Consider the following 15174-nt stretch of genomic DNA (forward strand, 5'->3'; position numbering starts at 1 on the left):
AGACGAGACGAGAGAAATACAGTCTAGAATTTGAAACTGAAAACAACCGTTTTCTGGATTTACTCTTGCATCTACAAATGCTCAGCTCTCTTTCTGACTTGCACTGAAGTCTGGGTGGTGTCTAGGGTGAAGGCCACCCTGGAATCTGATCATCAGTTGCAGTGACTTGAGCCCTGTACCTCAATGTCAACATTCATACTGCAATTGCCCTATAGCATCTCATTCAAGATTAATACATTTCCCTTTACAAATAAATACATACAGGGAGTTTGGAGCATTGTTTAAGGCGGAAAAGAAAAGAAAATTAGTGCTTTTACTTTACACACCTAATGTGTAAATATTGAGAGTCTACTGACTGAGTTTGCTGAAAAATTAGAAACTAGTGCACATTAAATACACATGACACATTAGCCCACTCATGTAAAATAAAGCTACACCAAAAAAAAGAAAACAACTTCTTTGGTTTTATGTAAATGTTTTAAACTACCTTAATAATTATGGCCAACTGCCATTTTACAACAGTATAGGAGAACAACTCAGTATGAAAACATATGCCTTGAGCAGCCTCTAATCAAAAATTCAAAGCAAGCCTTCAAGTCCTAGAGTATACTTTATCTCTGTTAAATTTTGCACACTTACCATAAAGAGGTATTTAATATAGCGGTTATTATATATATATATAATAGAAGGTCTTAATTGTTTCCTGTTGTATCTATCCCTCAATGACTAAAAAAAAAAAAACATACTCCCTAAAAGCACACAAAGTGTATTTGTTGAATTAATGAAATAAGCAAATGAAGATTGAAGTGGAAAGTTCAACTGTATCTAGTACATCATAAAAATTCATATATTTTCTACTTATAGATGAATCTCTGGTTGTGTTGTATGAGGAAGCAAATAGACAGATTCATAGAGGCTCAGAACAGGTTTCTATAAAATACATATTGTACTTTATCAAATAAAAGAAGTATGTCTAAGCTGGCTATAATCCTACACACCTATCATCTAGCACTAAGGAGACGAGGTTAAGATGCTGAGTTCACAGCTACCCTGGGCTATGCAGTAATGAGAGTCTCGCTGTCTGAGGAGGAAGGAGTGAATCAGATTTGCTTCCTCCAGACAGATGCGAGCAGAAATGGTAAATGAGGTGCAGACATGCTTTCCAAACGTATCTTCCCACTCAACAATACAATTTACGTTAATCGATATAATATTCTCAAAGATCCTGTTATATTGTACAGATCTAAAAATGTTGCTACGTGTTGAGAGAGAGCACATACACAGAGACTGTAGCTAGTACTTAAAATGTGCTCAGTAAACTGCTAACTAGTCAAACTCTCTCACCAGAGAGTCAAGCTCTGCCAGAGTACGAGTGCTGCTCAACCACTTCCTGCACTGAGCTGTGCACACTCTGACCAATTCACATGCAACTGGCTTCTTGAGATCAGCAGCGAACGCCTGGAGGGAAATATACTGCCACAAATGCAAGTTGTCTGCTTCTTTTGGAGAAAATTTCTGGATGAATTCCACCTAAAATAAGTTGAGAAAAACATAAAAATCTTCAGACTAATGGATGACTGAACATACGAGATCTAAATATTAACTTCAACATTTATGTCAGGAGTGGTGGTATGTACACACATTCAGGAGGCAGAGGCATAAGGATCTCTACAAGTTTGCAGACTGCCCTAGTCTACACAGTGAATTCAGGGCCACATACTAAGATCCTGTCTCAACCAACATTTTTTTTTTTTTTGGTTTTTCGAGACAGGGTTTCTCTATGTAGCCCTGGTTGTCCTGGCACTCACTTTGTAGACCAGGCTGGCCTCGAACTCAGAAATCCGCCTGCCTCTGCCTCCCGAGTGCTGGGATTAAAGGCCGGCTAACATTTTTTTTTTTAAATGTGCTTCTTAAATGCACAGGAAGATCACTGGCACAAGACCAACATAACATAAACAAGCATGACTATTTTTATTGCTACTGTATTTGTTTCCAAAATGAAAAAGTCATGCTTAAATGAAGTATGATACAAAATTTGTGATACAAAAGGAGTGTTAATAATAATGAAATGATATTATCCTTTTTCAACCCATTAGATCTGCTATATCCTAAGTACTCATCCACCACCTTATATAATTAAGTCAAACTAGTATCCCAAGTGACAAAAGTAATTCACGGCTCTCCTGGCTTTTATCTTAGCTTACTACATTTGAGAACATCAAGCCAAGATCATAGGTCCACTTTTCAAATGGACTAACTGGCTCAGCTCTGCCTCAGAGGACATACTAAGTTAGTTTTCCAAAAGGAAGCTACAAAAGAAAACAAAATTTAAAAATGGTTGTTTGGTAAATCTGTTTGTCCATTAAAATACAGTCTAAAGTGCTTATTATGTTACCAAAAGAGCAATGCTGTTCTGTTAAAATAGATGTCAAGAAGACAGAATAAAAACAGAAACCCAAAGTACAAAACAATAATCTATTTAGATTATTTATGTTATTTAGTTAGATTTTGGTTGAAAAAATAATGTATGTAGTTGCTAAATTTGTAGAACCCAATTCAAAAAGTACACTAGTGTATTTTTTTAAAGAGATAAGATAATTCAATTTATAGTATCTAAACTTCACTAAATATATGAAAACTTCTCGTACATCAAAAACTATACAAAACAAAACAAAAAATCCCTTCTAAGCCCAAAGCAATTCATGAAACTTGATAGTCGGACCTTTGTATTGTATTATATATGAACTCTATTTCATTTGCAGCAAATATTTAACTGACAAAACAGGCAAGAGATTGTGTGGTCAACCACTGTGACAGAGGACTGGTGGAAAATGGGTTCCTCAAGAGCTAAAGGTGCTTAATAAGCAGAAATAAGCACCTTCAGCAGAAAACTAAACAGCATCAGTGAGGCCATGGTTTGGCTGACCAGAGAAAGCAGTTCAAGAACCATTCTTCCTTAGAATAAAAGTTGAATGAATCAACGAATGGGTCCCCTTTTAAAAAATAAATGACATTTAATAACGTCCTACACAATAAAAAAAAATTTAAAGGTGTTCTACGAATGATCACTTAAGACTTCAAGTGGTTGTACACACCTTTTACCCAGGCACTAGGGAGAGAGAGGTAGGTGGATCTCTGTGAGTCTGAAGCCAGCCAAGTCTATAGAGCTAAGTTTGGGACATCTAGAGCTACACAGAAAAACCCTGTCTTTAAAAAAACAAAACAAAAGTCCAGGACTCTAGCCTAAGTTTGAAACACCATTTTAACTATTGAAACCTGCTAGAGCTGGTACTTTAAACAAGAAGTATGAGGTGTAAGGAGACATTATGCAGAGAAGTTAGATTTCGCCTTAAAATAAGAAGGGAAGTACTCCTGTGGTCTTAAAGGGGAAATGTAGTACTTTTCTACCTTACAGAAAAACAGTAGCATAATGTGATGGTTACCTTTAACTGCCGACTTAACACCATCCAGAATTAGCTGGGCAGAGAGTCTCAATTAGGGTTAGATTTGCCTGTGGGGGTTGTCTTAATTAAGTTACTGATATGGACAAATCCAGCTTACTATGAAACGCATCACACCTGAGGGAGGCAGGGAATCCTGAGAGTGGAAAACTGCGCTAAGAACAAGCATGCATGCATTCCTTTCTCTCTGACCCTGACTATGGATGGGATATGACTAACTGTCTGAATTTCCTGCCTTGACCTCCATGCAATGATGAACTTTTATCTGGAATTTCAGCCAAATCAATGTTCTCTTCCTTAAAGTTGCTTTTTGTCAGTCTTTTATCACAGCAGCAGAAGCGAAACTATAACACATAATTGTTAGTATGTGCACAAAAGGTTACCTCCCCCTGCAATCAGCTATCAAGTAAAGTGAAAGTACCAAGTTATAATACATATTCAACTGTTTTTCTCCCCATGGAAGCAGAAACACATCTCAGCATGTGTCAGCTTTTAGTAAAGCATATCCAATCTGATATGTGTTAATCATTTATTATTAATTTAATACTAACTTGGAATATAAGCTAAGGCCAAAAGGCTTCATGGGCAAATTTTGTTCATGTACCTAGTGGGTTCCAAGTTTGACTCCATGTTGGAATCACAGTTAGAGCTTAACAACAAAAGCAAATTGCAGAGCCTATTCACTCACCACTGCATTTGATCAGATCCAGAAACTTATTTTTAAACTCACTCACACACACACACACACACACACACACACACACACACACACACCTGCTACTGGACCTCAAATGGTGCCCATCTATAAGACTGTACAAGGCTACTCAAGTCCTTGAGACAGGAATCTCAATCACAGTAAAGCTTGGTGACTTCAGGACGTGGAGCAACTGAGGCTCATCATACTTGCAATTTTCCTTAAAAATCAATTTTAATTACTCTGAAAAGCTAAGATGCATCATTCAAAGAGTAACAGAATAAATAAATTAAAGAAAAGATACAAAGCTAGCTCACATAAGTACATTAAACATAATAAGAAAAGAAAAAGAAAAGGTATTCAAGGAAGACTTAATAGATTATCTGTAACCTGAAACAGGAATATCAACGTCTATACAGACCTAAAATTAACTACCAAAGCATCAATGTTAATTTATGTTCCAGCTACATTACATTTAAACAGCGTAAGGAGTAGGGGATCTGCACTGCATTCTCTCAGCTGACTGAAACACTGACACAGACAATGTCCTTGCCTGATGGGGTGGCGCCATGAAGAAAAAGAGGCGCTTCAACAGTATGGAGAGGTTGGTAAGCTGAACACATTTTCCAGGGCAAGATTTAATCTAGAAAGATGGGAGAGAAACAAGAAAATTATTTAAAACTAGAGAATCCGTTTGTAAGACACAATTATATGTCAAAATACTAATGATTCTTTCTGAGAGAGAGAATTACAGCTAATTTGAAATTTTAACTTAGGGCTACTCTTTTAAACTATTTTGCTTCAAAGAAATTTGGTTGCTTTAATGAGAAGGAACACTGTAACATTAAAACATTGCAATTACCACTCTGATAACTTGGTATGTTCATGCTACTCAAAGTAATTTTTGTAATTTTTAAAGATCTAATAAGCACAGTCCTGTAGAGAGAGAGCTGAGCTAGCATCTCTAAGGTAATCCTAGCCCTCAGGAGGCTGAGGTAAGAACACCTTGTTTATGGTCAGCCTAGTCTAAATAAGAGAGTTTGGTCTCAAAAACTACAAAATAAGAGGAACTGGAGAGTTGGCCCAGCAGTAAGAATTTGGAGAGGACCCAAATTTGGTTTCCAGAAACTAGATCAGGCCACTTGAAAACTGCCTTTAATTCAGCTTTGAAGGATGTGATATTTCTGGCTTTTGTGGAAATATGCATTTACCTCCCATATATTCACAGACACATATAATCTAAAAAATAAGTAACAAAGAGTTAAGATATAAAACATATAAGAGATCACTCTCTTGTACAGATGTGTCAGGGTTCCCAATACAAGGGTGTGAACTACAGAGGTAGGAATGTCTGCTGTTCAGGTTCTGCTACTCATCACTGGAGTATACGATCATTAAAAGAAAATGCAGAAATGTATGACACAGTAACTACTAGGAAACAAAGGGTGGATGAGTGCAGAGATGACCATATCAAAGGCAAGGGATAAAAGCAATGACAAATGGTCATAAGCACTTCATACAGAACACATCTTGTAATAAAAAAAAAGTCACCATTAAAGATTAAAAAACAGGGCTATAGAGATGGCTCAGCAGTTAAGAGTACTGGCTGGTCTTCCAGAGGTCCTGAGTTCAATGCCCGGCAACCACAAGGTGGCTCACAACCATCTGTAATGGATCTGATGCCCTCTTCTGGTATGCATGAAGATATCATATTCATATACATAAAACATATGTATATATGTACTCATATACATACATCTTTTTAAAAAGATAAAAACCATTAAGTCCATGTATGCTTGTACTCGATGACAACCCTAATTTCTTTTCCTAACATCACTGATCATAATCACTGAATCCCTTTCACACCATTCTGACTAAAATATAACAAAATCATAGGAGACCTCAGTTACATTAAAGAGATGAGCACTTAGCTATCAACATCACAACATTTTCTCTTTCACTTTACATTATATTTTAAACACATTTTTTTTCAATTGAACTAGTCTTTTTTTTTTTTTTTTTTTTTTGCCCCAACAAAGAGCGGAACTCTAAAAGTCTGAAAATGAGAAAATTTCTATACTTTATACACTGGGATTTTTACATTTTTGTATTAGCATTGCATTAAATTAGCTTTTAATAATAATTAGCATTAAATTTAGCTATTATTTCTACCATTTTTATTAACATCCAAAAAATATTCTATCTCCAAAGAAAATATACAAAATGAGTGTTTTAGGCCATTTATTTCTACTTACCAGATGAGCCACTAGGGTGACATGGTGTGCACCAAGTTTAGCAGTCCCATATCTGTGACATTAGGCAGAAGAACAAGGAGAAAGAAACACTCTAGTGAGGACATGTGAACTATTACAGTTCAGATAAAGGATCTGAACTGTCTTATACCAGAAGTGTTTTAGAATTTAGATTTATCATATTTTAGAATATTTAGACTTATCTTTTATAATTGGCTACATATATAACTTGAAGGTAATTATTTATTTAATATTTCTAGTACTCTTAGAAGTTAAATAGCTTCAAGGAGGAGGAAAGGTATAGGGAACTTTCAGGATAGCATTTGAAATGTATATAAAGAAAATATCTAATAATAAATAAATAAATCTCTCTATATATACACATACACACACACACACATATTTATATATGAAGTTAAATAGTTTCAAGGAATGTAACTTTTCACTGTTAACCATTAGTGCTCAAAATTTTGGATTTTAGACATATTGGACTTCAGATTAGGCATGTTCAAACTGGATATCCATCACCAAAAGAACATTATACTATACAGAACTGCCCCAGCATTCACTTTGTACATATAAAAAAACAAAAAACAAAACAAAGACACATGTTTCCAAACTTAGTGACATGAAATCTAATCATTTTTAAAGTCTTATTAAAAGATTAAAACAACTTTTCTATGAACTTAGAAGTATTTATTGTTGGTCACTACCACAACCCCAATCCAATTCTGAGAGATTTTACCGAGCAAGGAAGCACCACACATCCATAGCTAACAAAGAGGTACTCATATTGGTACTTAGCACAGCATTCAATAGAGCAGCATCCTATGGAAAAAACAAACAAAAAAAAAATCAATTTATTACTCATGAAATACAAACATCATATTTCTCACACTAACTCCGGAAGCACTATCATATTGTAATAAGCTCCTCGGGGGGAGCCCCCTACATGTTCTACATAATACTCTAAAAGAACTACAGTGCCATTTCTTTATCTGTTGAGCACCTAATATATGCTACTCACTGTGTTAAGCTGAGGGGAACAGACTAGTTTTAAGTGTGCTCACTCAGTCCTTGTAATCCACAAAGTCCACCTCTAAAAGCTTTCAAGCAACAGGACAGTTTTTCCTAAAATATTTTCAGTCTCTCTACCAATGTAATTCCATTACAAATAAAACCATCTCTAGCAGACCAAGCACTGCATGTTACTATTTACTTTTTGAGAAGGCCCGGTGATTTGAATGAAACCGTCCCACAGGCTCAGGTATTTACACACTTGGCTGGCAGTTAGAGACAGTCAAGGGAGGTTATGGCACTTTTAGGACATGAAGCCTTGTTGGATAAAGTACATCACTGGAGAGAGACACTGAGAGTTCACAGACTTGCTCCACTGTCAAAGAGCTTTGTTTCCTGTGTGAGGTTGAGATGTGATCTCTCAGCTTCCTGCTCTAGCCACCTAATGCCATGCCTCCCGCCATTATATGGACTCTCTGTGTTAACAGTTCTTTAAACCAAAATAAACTCTTCGTTTCTTGTTTCTTTTTATTATAGCAACAGAAACATAGCTAGCATATTAGGTAATAACCCCTTCTCATATTCTCTACTTCTCACAGGATCTTCTTATGCCTCCCTGTGTAAATTGCAAAATGTTTTATCAAGTATTTTAGCTAAATAGTGTATCTAGTATTATATGAATCAAGAATAGCTCTTAATGCACAAATGAACAAAGGACACAATGTACAAGTTGAGGTGACTGGGGTTTACACTAGTCACTAACTCTAAGTGTAAACTGTATGTTATCAAGTGTGCAGCATACTTACCAGCTCAGGAAACAATGAGGGATGAAAAGAAGCCACAAATGCACACAGATGAACACAAACATGCTGATACAAAGTGACAGGCACCCCAGCTTGTCCTTTACCCTTCACTCCTTGTAAATGAGTAGGCAGAGAGAGTTCACCAGAACACTGCCCAAAATTGTAGAAAATGGCTTTCAGTATGGACATCCTGCAGGAAATTAAGAACACTGAGTCCAGCACTAACAGAAGTCAGTGAATAGTAAGTAAAATAATGTCATCTATACAGCTACTTTAGAGAATCACAGTGTCAAAGATAAAAATCAGTAATAATGTGCATTATGTACACAGACATTGAAAATAAAATATATTTACTGCCAAAAACTTTCAAAAATTTTCTTGAATAACTTTTTTCAAAATGGACATGTCATCTTAGGAAGAGAACAGAAGACCTAAAAGTAATCCACACATTTAGGGCACTTAATGTTTAACAAAGAAGCCAAACTTAGACAGTGGAAAAGAGAAAGCACATTCAACAAATGGTGCTGGTCTAACGATGTCTATGTGGAGATGAATGCAAATAGATCCATATTTATCACCCTCCACAAGACTCAAATTCAATTGGATCAAAGACCTCAACATAAATCCATAACCCTGACAGAAGAGAAGGTGGGATACAGTGTTGAATACACTGCACAGGAGACAACTTCCTGAAGAGAAGACCCAAACATCAACAGCTCGGACAGTAAATTAATACGTAAGATCTTATGAAACTGAAAAGCTTCGCCGGGCAGTGGTGCCACACGCCTTTAATCCCAGCACTTGGGAGGCAGAGGCAGCCGGATTTCTGAGTTCAAGGCCAGCCTGGTCTACAGAGTGAGTTCTAGGACAGGCAGGGCTACACAGAGAAACCCTGTCTCGGAAAAACAAAAAAAAAAAAAACAAAAACAAAAAAACAAAAACAAACAAAAAAGAAACTGAAAAGCTTCAATTAAAAAAAGGAAACCATCAAAATGTCAAGACAGCAGCCTACAGATTGGGAGAAAATCTTCACCAACCTCATACCCAATAAAGGGCTGATATGAAACTAAACACCAACAAACCAAATAATCCAGTTTTTAAAATGGGGTACAAATCTAAAGACAGAATTCACAACAGAAGAGTCTCAAATGGCTGATAAGTTCTTAAAGAAATGTTCAGTGTCCTTGGCCATCAGAGAAATGCCAATCAAAACGACTCTGACATTCTCTCTTCAGCTAAGATCAGAAACTCAAGCAACAGTTCATGCTGGTGAGGATGTGGAGCAAGGGAAGCACTCCTCCATTGCTGGTCAGAGTGCAAGCTTTACAGTCACTTTGGAAACCAATTTAGTGTCTTCTCAGAAAACTGGAACTAGATCTACCTCAGGACGCAGCTATACCACTCCTGCACACAGACCCAAAGAACACTCCACCATACTACAAGTTGAGCATACATACACTTGCTCAACCAACTACTAGTTGAGCATACATACACTTGCTCAACCATGTTCCTAGCAGCTTTATTCATAATAGCCAGAACCTAGAAACAACTTAGATGTGCATCAAAGAATGGAAAAAGAAAATGTGGTACATTACACAGTGGAATTATTACTCAGCTATTAAAAACAATGACATCTTTGTCGACAGGACCATAAAATAATATAACAATTTGATAGGGTTTTTTTTGTTGTTGTTGTTGTTTGAACTTTTTAAAAATTTTTATGTATTTACATTTCAAGAGTTATCCTCTTTCCTGGTTTCCCCTCTGCAAACCCCCTATCCCATCCCCACTTACCCTGCTTCTATGAGGGTGCTCCCCCACCCAACTACCCACTCCCGCCTTATCACTCTAGCATTCCTCAACACTGGGGCATTGAGCCTTCACAGGACCAAGGGCCTCCCCTCCCATTGATGCCAGATAAGGCCCCTTCAGCTCCTTTAGTCCTTCCCTTAACTCCTCCATTGGGGTCCCCTGTGCTCAGTCCGATGATTGGCAGTAGGTATCTGCATCTGTATTGGTCAGAATCTGGCAGAGCCTCTCAGGAGACAGCTGTATCAGGCTCCTGTCATTTAGCCATTCTAATTATATGTACTGTCAAACATTCTTTTCACTCATAATTCTATTCCTGAATTGTACCTGTCACTCATGTCTTCTCTGTATTTTGTGATTTATTGTCTGATACAGCTATGAGAGGATGTGTGCTTTGCAAAGGCTAGCTCGAAGCTGGCGGCTCATTTTACCATCTTCTAAACTCTTCCCTACAGAGCAAATGCTTTAATTTGTGGGCTGGGACGCTGCTCAGGGTTAGTGTGCTCACCTAAAGCTTGCAGTGCCCTGGATTCCATTAGGAATCAACTTAATTTTACATTTACATGAAACCCATCTTAGAAAATGTCAGTGCCTCAAACATCTTTTAATCTGGACTCGTTTCTGTGAGGATTTCTTATCATTCCTAGTTTAAGCTCTATATTTGGGATTATTATCTTTCTTAAACTAATTCAGATATGCCATGTGAGGTAGAAGATGACATAACAACATTTTTTACACATAGCCAGTTACCACGGCACCTTTGCTAAGAGGACTCTTACTATCACATCATTATTTTGACTGGTTGCAAAATTTTTTTTAGAACATATATGTGAGGTCTAAATTCTGAAATCTACTGGGCATGTAGGCTTAAGTATTTTCTTAGACATTATATATAGTTCTAATTGTAAGTTCTTGGTATTAAATACTGTGCCAGACTCCATGTTTTTCCCTTACAAAATTTCATTTCCAAATAAGTTGTAGATTTTATTCATTTCTAAATAAATTGTAGATGTTATTAATTTCAAAACAAACAAACAAACAAACAAATGACATCATGAAATATGTAGACAAATGGATACAAGGCTGGTTGATAAATGGGCGGCCTCCCCTTTCTGAAAATAAAGGAAGGATGAATGTATGGGAAGGGAGGAGGGGTAGGGGGAAAGACTGGGGGGGAGAGAGAGGAAAACAGTCAGGTATGTATTAATTAATTAATTAATTAATTAATTAATTAATTAATTAATTAAAAGACCAATTTAGTCCCTTGCATGGGAGGGGTGTGTGCGTGCATGCGGTAACTCACAGGTCCCTGCTCCTGAGGAGACACTGACAGCAGATGTCTTCTGACAGAGTGAGAGTCAGTTTACTTTTGGAGTGTGATTAGTCAATCATATTCCACTTGATGGCCAAACACCCAAGAGGATATGGCTAGGATAAACTGGATGTAGTGGGTTATAAAAATACACAAGGACACTAAGTTGGGAATGAGTGGGAAGGTAGGGAAATTTATGGGTGAAATGTGTGGGTAAATATGATCAAAATATATTGTATGCATGTATGAAATTCTCAAGTAACAAAAATATCATATATATTTTTATTAAATAAAAGAGTAGGGTATCAAAGTTGATCAAACAGGTTACAAAATTTTAAAGTTTAAAGATTACTTTTTGGTCATCCCAGTTTGCATAAATAGACTAAGCAGACCACCCAAGGGAAAGGATGAAGAATCAGGAGCATAGCAATAATCCATGTAGTAACAAATAAGTGCCCAGACTACAGTGCTGGGAAAGAGGGGGAAGACAAGTGACATTCTCCAGGAGACACTCACTGTGCAGTATCTTATCACAGCTCTTTTTGTGCCTCTTCCTGCAGAGGAGGAATTACATGCAAGCAACACGTCAGCTAAATCTTAAATTCAGGCCATTTCAAAAGTTAGAGAGAGATCCCTAAGCCCCTGGTAGTGTGATTAGATATAAACAAATGTTACCTAGTCATATCCTCTGTGCTCCACAGGGTCTGCACGTCCTCTGGCTGAGAGGGCAGCTTATCCATGGCGACAACCAGGAGTAAGACTTGTGGGAGCTGCAGCTCACAGGGCAGGGCTTTCCGGAAAGGAAGCCACACATTACAATAAAACAAACTGGTAAACAACATATCCAAAATATTTTTCAGCAGAAATGTGATAGTTTTATATAAAGAAAGTAGAGGTATGACTTTATGATAATGTTTCAATAAAAGTACAGTAAATTTTAAATAAAATTTGTAACACAAAATAGTGACTGCTTAAAGGGAAATAACTGTGTTTGCCATGCCATAATAAAGGAGATGACTTAAGTCTACTTTGAAGCTTACCAAGTTTACTCGCCAAAACTGCCTGCACAAAAGGCTGGGATTTGAGCAGCTGACTGATGAGTGGGTCCAGTAGCACAAGGAAAGTGCCTGCTATTTCCTCCTGCTGGGCTTTGGAAGTCTTGGCAGCATAGAGGCTTAAAAACTTGCTGTAAAGATGGAAAACCTTATGCATTCAATAGCCATAGATTTACATAGATGTATTTCAAGCTCGTGTCACAGTAGTAAAAGAAAGTGAAGTACATATTTTATAGGAAAAAAATCTCAAAGTACTGAATTGATAACATAAAGATATAAAGATCTAGAAACTAAGTAACAGCTATAGTTCTATAGAGAAAATACTTCCTAGAGCAATCTAGTACTATTTTGAAGTATGTTAATACCATTTGGTGGTGGTGTCCTGAAAACAGTGTAAACATAAATAACAAATCAAGTAGTAAAATCTATGTGAAAAGATAGGACTGATAAATTCTGGCTTAGTTACTTCTATGGAAAATTGCTTTTAATAGCTCACACTTGTAATTTCAACATTCAGGAGGCCAAGGCAGGAAGACTCTGCGGCCAGAGTACAGACTCTATATCCAACAAACAAAAGGAAATAAATTAATTTAATTAAAATAAATATAAGGTAAAATAGGTGTTTTAAGATTAGTAAATGCTGAATTTACTATAAATTAATGCTGTTTCTTAGAAGCTAATGCTTTTAAGAAAGAAACAATATAAAAGTAAAGGAGTTTAAAAAGACTTTCATAGAAATATATCAGTAATGGAGTTTAAACTTCAACTAAAACCTATATGACATGAAATGTATACTCAACATTTCTGCAATTACTTGATACTAATTATGGTAAAAACATGGCAATTATAAGCAAACTGTCTAACACATAATATTTAAAAGGATGCACCCAACAAATATCTGAATTCTTTCTAGTGTGACAAAGAGAAGCAATTTTCATTTATAGTTAATTAACTGTTTCGCTCTGTTCATCTGACCTCCTTAATCCTGTATTCTTTCCTCTGTGACATGTAACCAGTTAACAAGATGTTTGATTGTTAAGATGTATAAGTAATGAATGAATAAAATAAAATACAGGTAATGAAATTAAACAGACATGAACTACAATTACTGAGTAGATATTTTCTTTCTCAATCAAATGATGTTTTTGTACATTATTTCACAAATGTTTAAATGTCCACGTAGCAGAATGTACTGTTTGGGGAGAGTACTATTGTAATGCTAAACAGAATATAGAAAGCACTGCCTTTTCCATGGTTTACATTTTAACGAGGGGACAGTAAGTAAAAAAATAAACTTGTACAGGAGTCTCCCCGTATATGATTTTAGTTTCCTAAAGTCAATTGTCTAAAAAACACTAAATGAAAAACATGCAGGAAAAAAATTCTTGACTGTGTGCTGTTCTTAGTAACATGATAAAATTCCACACCGTCCTGATCCACCCCAACTGTGATGAGGTATCCCCTTGTCCAGTATGGCTCTGCTGTGTATATTAGCCACTCATGGGTCACTAGGCATCGTCTCAGTTATCAGCTCCACTGCTGATGTATGTATGGCAGTACGAGTTTTCAAGATACTTATACAGTGGCCTAAAGCCATGTCACAATGATTCACATCACACTCATCTCACATCAAAAGGGTAACTACAGTAATGTAAAATATTTATACAGACAGACCAATTCACAAAATTAGCACAATATACTATTATAGTGGTTCTTATTACATACAAACCCTATTAAAACTATGTATAGTATATGTATATATAATAAAACAAACTAGAGAAACCAGTCCCACTTATCTTTCTGGTAAAAACTGTAGTTTTTTTTTAATATATTCCTCATAAATTGTGGGGTCTACTACAACATAGTACATCTAAATGTTATAAGAAAAAATAATCAAGGAGAATTGTAAACGTTATTTTGTTCACCTGAGTTGTTGTCTCCGAGGCTTCCTACTGAAGCTCAGCCCTGCTCTCTTTTTCTGAACTCGGGCTGGCTGGTTCAGCTCAGCTGTCCCGGCTCAAGCTCTTACAAAGTTGCCTGAGTCAATCTGTCCTCTCTCGGCTTCTCACTGACTTGCTCTACTTGGCCTGAAACAAACTCTGCCATTTGTTCTAATCTTCTGGCTCCTTATCCTCTGGCTTCAATTACCTCTGCTGACCTGCACTGAACTGCATGAAGTCCTGAAGTAATTCAACATCACTGCACTGCACTGCACTGCACTGCACTGCACTGCCTCCCAAATGACTGACAAACTACTGCACTGTCTCTTGACTGACTGAGCAGACTGACTCTCTCTTCATGCATGTTCTTTAGAAAATAAGCTTTTTTTCTCAGAGTTGGGCATGGAGAACTGGGCATGGAGAGTTGGGCATATACTATCTCTGACTCATTTTGTTAAATCTTTTTCTGATTTATCACTTTGCCCCTCAAATAGATGTCATTGTTTAAGATTAATGGTGTGTATGTACTAAAGAATTACAGCCTGAAAGATTAAAGAGGTGTACTAAAGGCTTGTTACATTCCAGCTGTCACACAGATCTAGATCGGAGCAGTCATGCTGCTGGATTAAAATTCCTCTACAGCAAATGAACAGGAAGCTCTCTGAAGTCATCTAAAGATTGGAATGTAATAAGAAACGAGAGCATATCTAGAAAAGAATGTAGAACTGAGAGATTGTTTTGTACTGAAATAGGGAAAAATAGTAGCATGTGCTATTTTTAATAGTAGCATATACATATATACACACACACACACACACACACACACACACA

The 15174-nt window shown here is 36.6% G+C and overlaps 1 protein-coding gene across 1 annotated transcript in view; it reads right to left on the reverse strand.

The window, feature by feature from the left end:
• C1H1orf112 (chromosome 1 C1orf112 homolog) overlaps positions 1-15174 on the reverse strand; it is a 44351-nt gene that overhangs the window by 8467 nt on the left and 20710 nt on the right. Inside the window, exons 11-17 of the mRNA XM_021158161.2 lie at positions 12389-12534; positions 12024-12138; positions 8231-8417; positions 7153-7235; positions 6411-6462; positions 4709-4798; positions 1345-1530 (exon numbers count right to left, since the gene is read on the reverse strand). Of these exons, the coding sequence (XP_021013820.1) occupies positions 1345-1530; positions 4709-4798; positions 6411-6462; positions 7153-7235; positions 8231-8417; positions 12024-12138; positions 12389-12534 (859 nt within the window). The remainder of the gene's footprint in view (positions 1-1344; positions 1531-4708; positions 4799-6410; positions 6463-7152; positions 7236-8230; positions 8418-12023; positions 12139-12388; positions 12535-15174) is intronic.

This window comes from Mus caroli, chromosome 1, assembly GCF_900094665.2.
Source record: "Mus caroli chromosome 1, CAROLI_EIJ_v1.1, whole genome shotgun sequence".
Classification (NCBI taxonomy): Eukaryota; Metazoa; Chordata; class Mammalia; order Rodentia; family Muridae; genus Mus; species Mus caroli.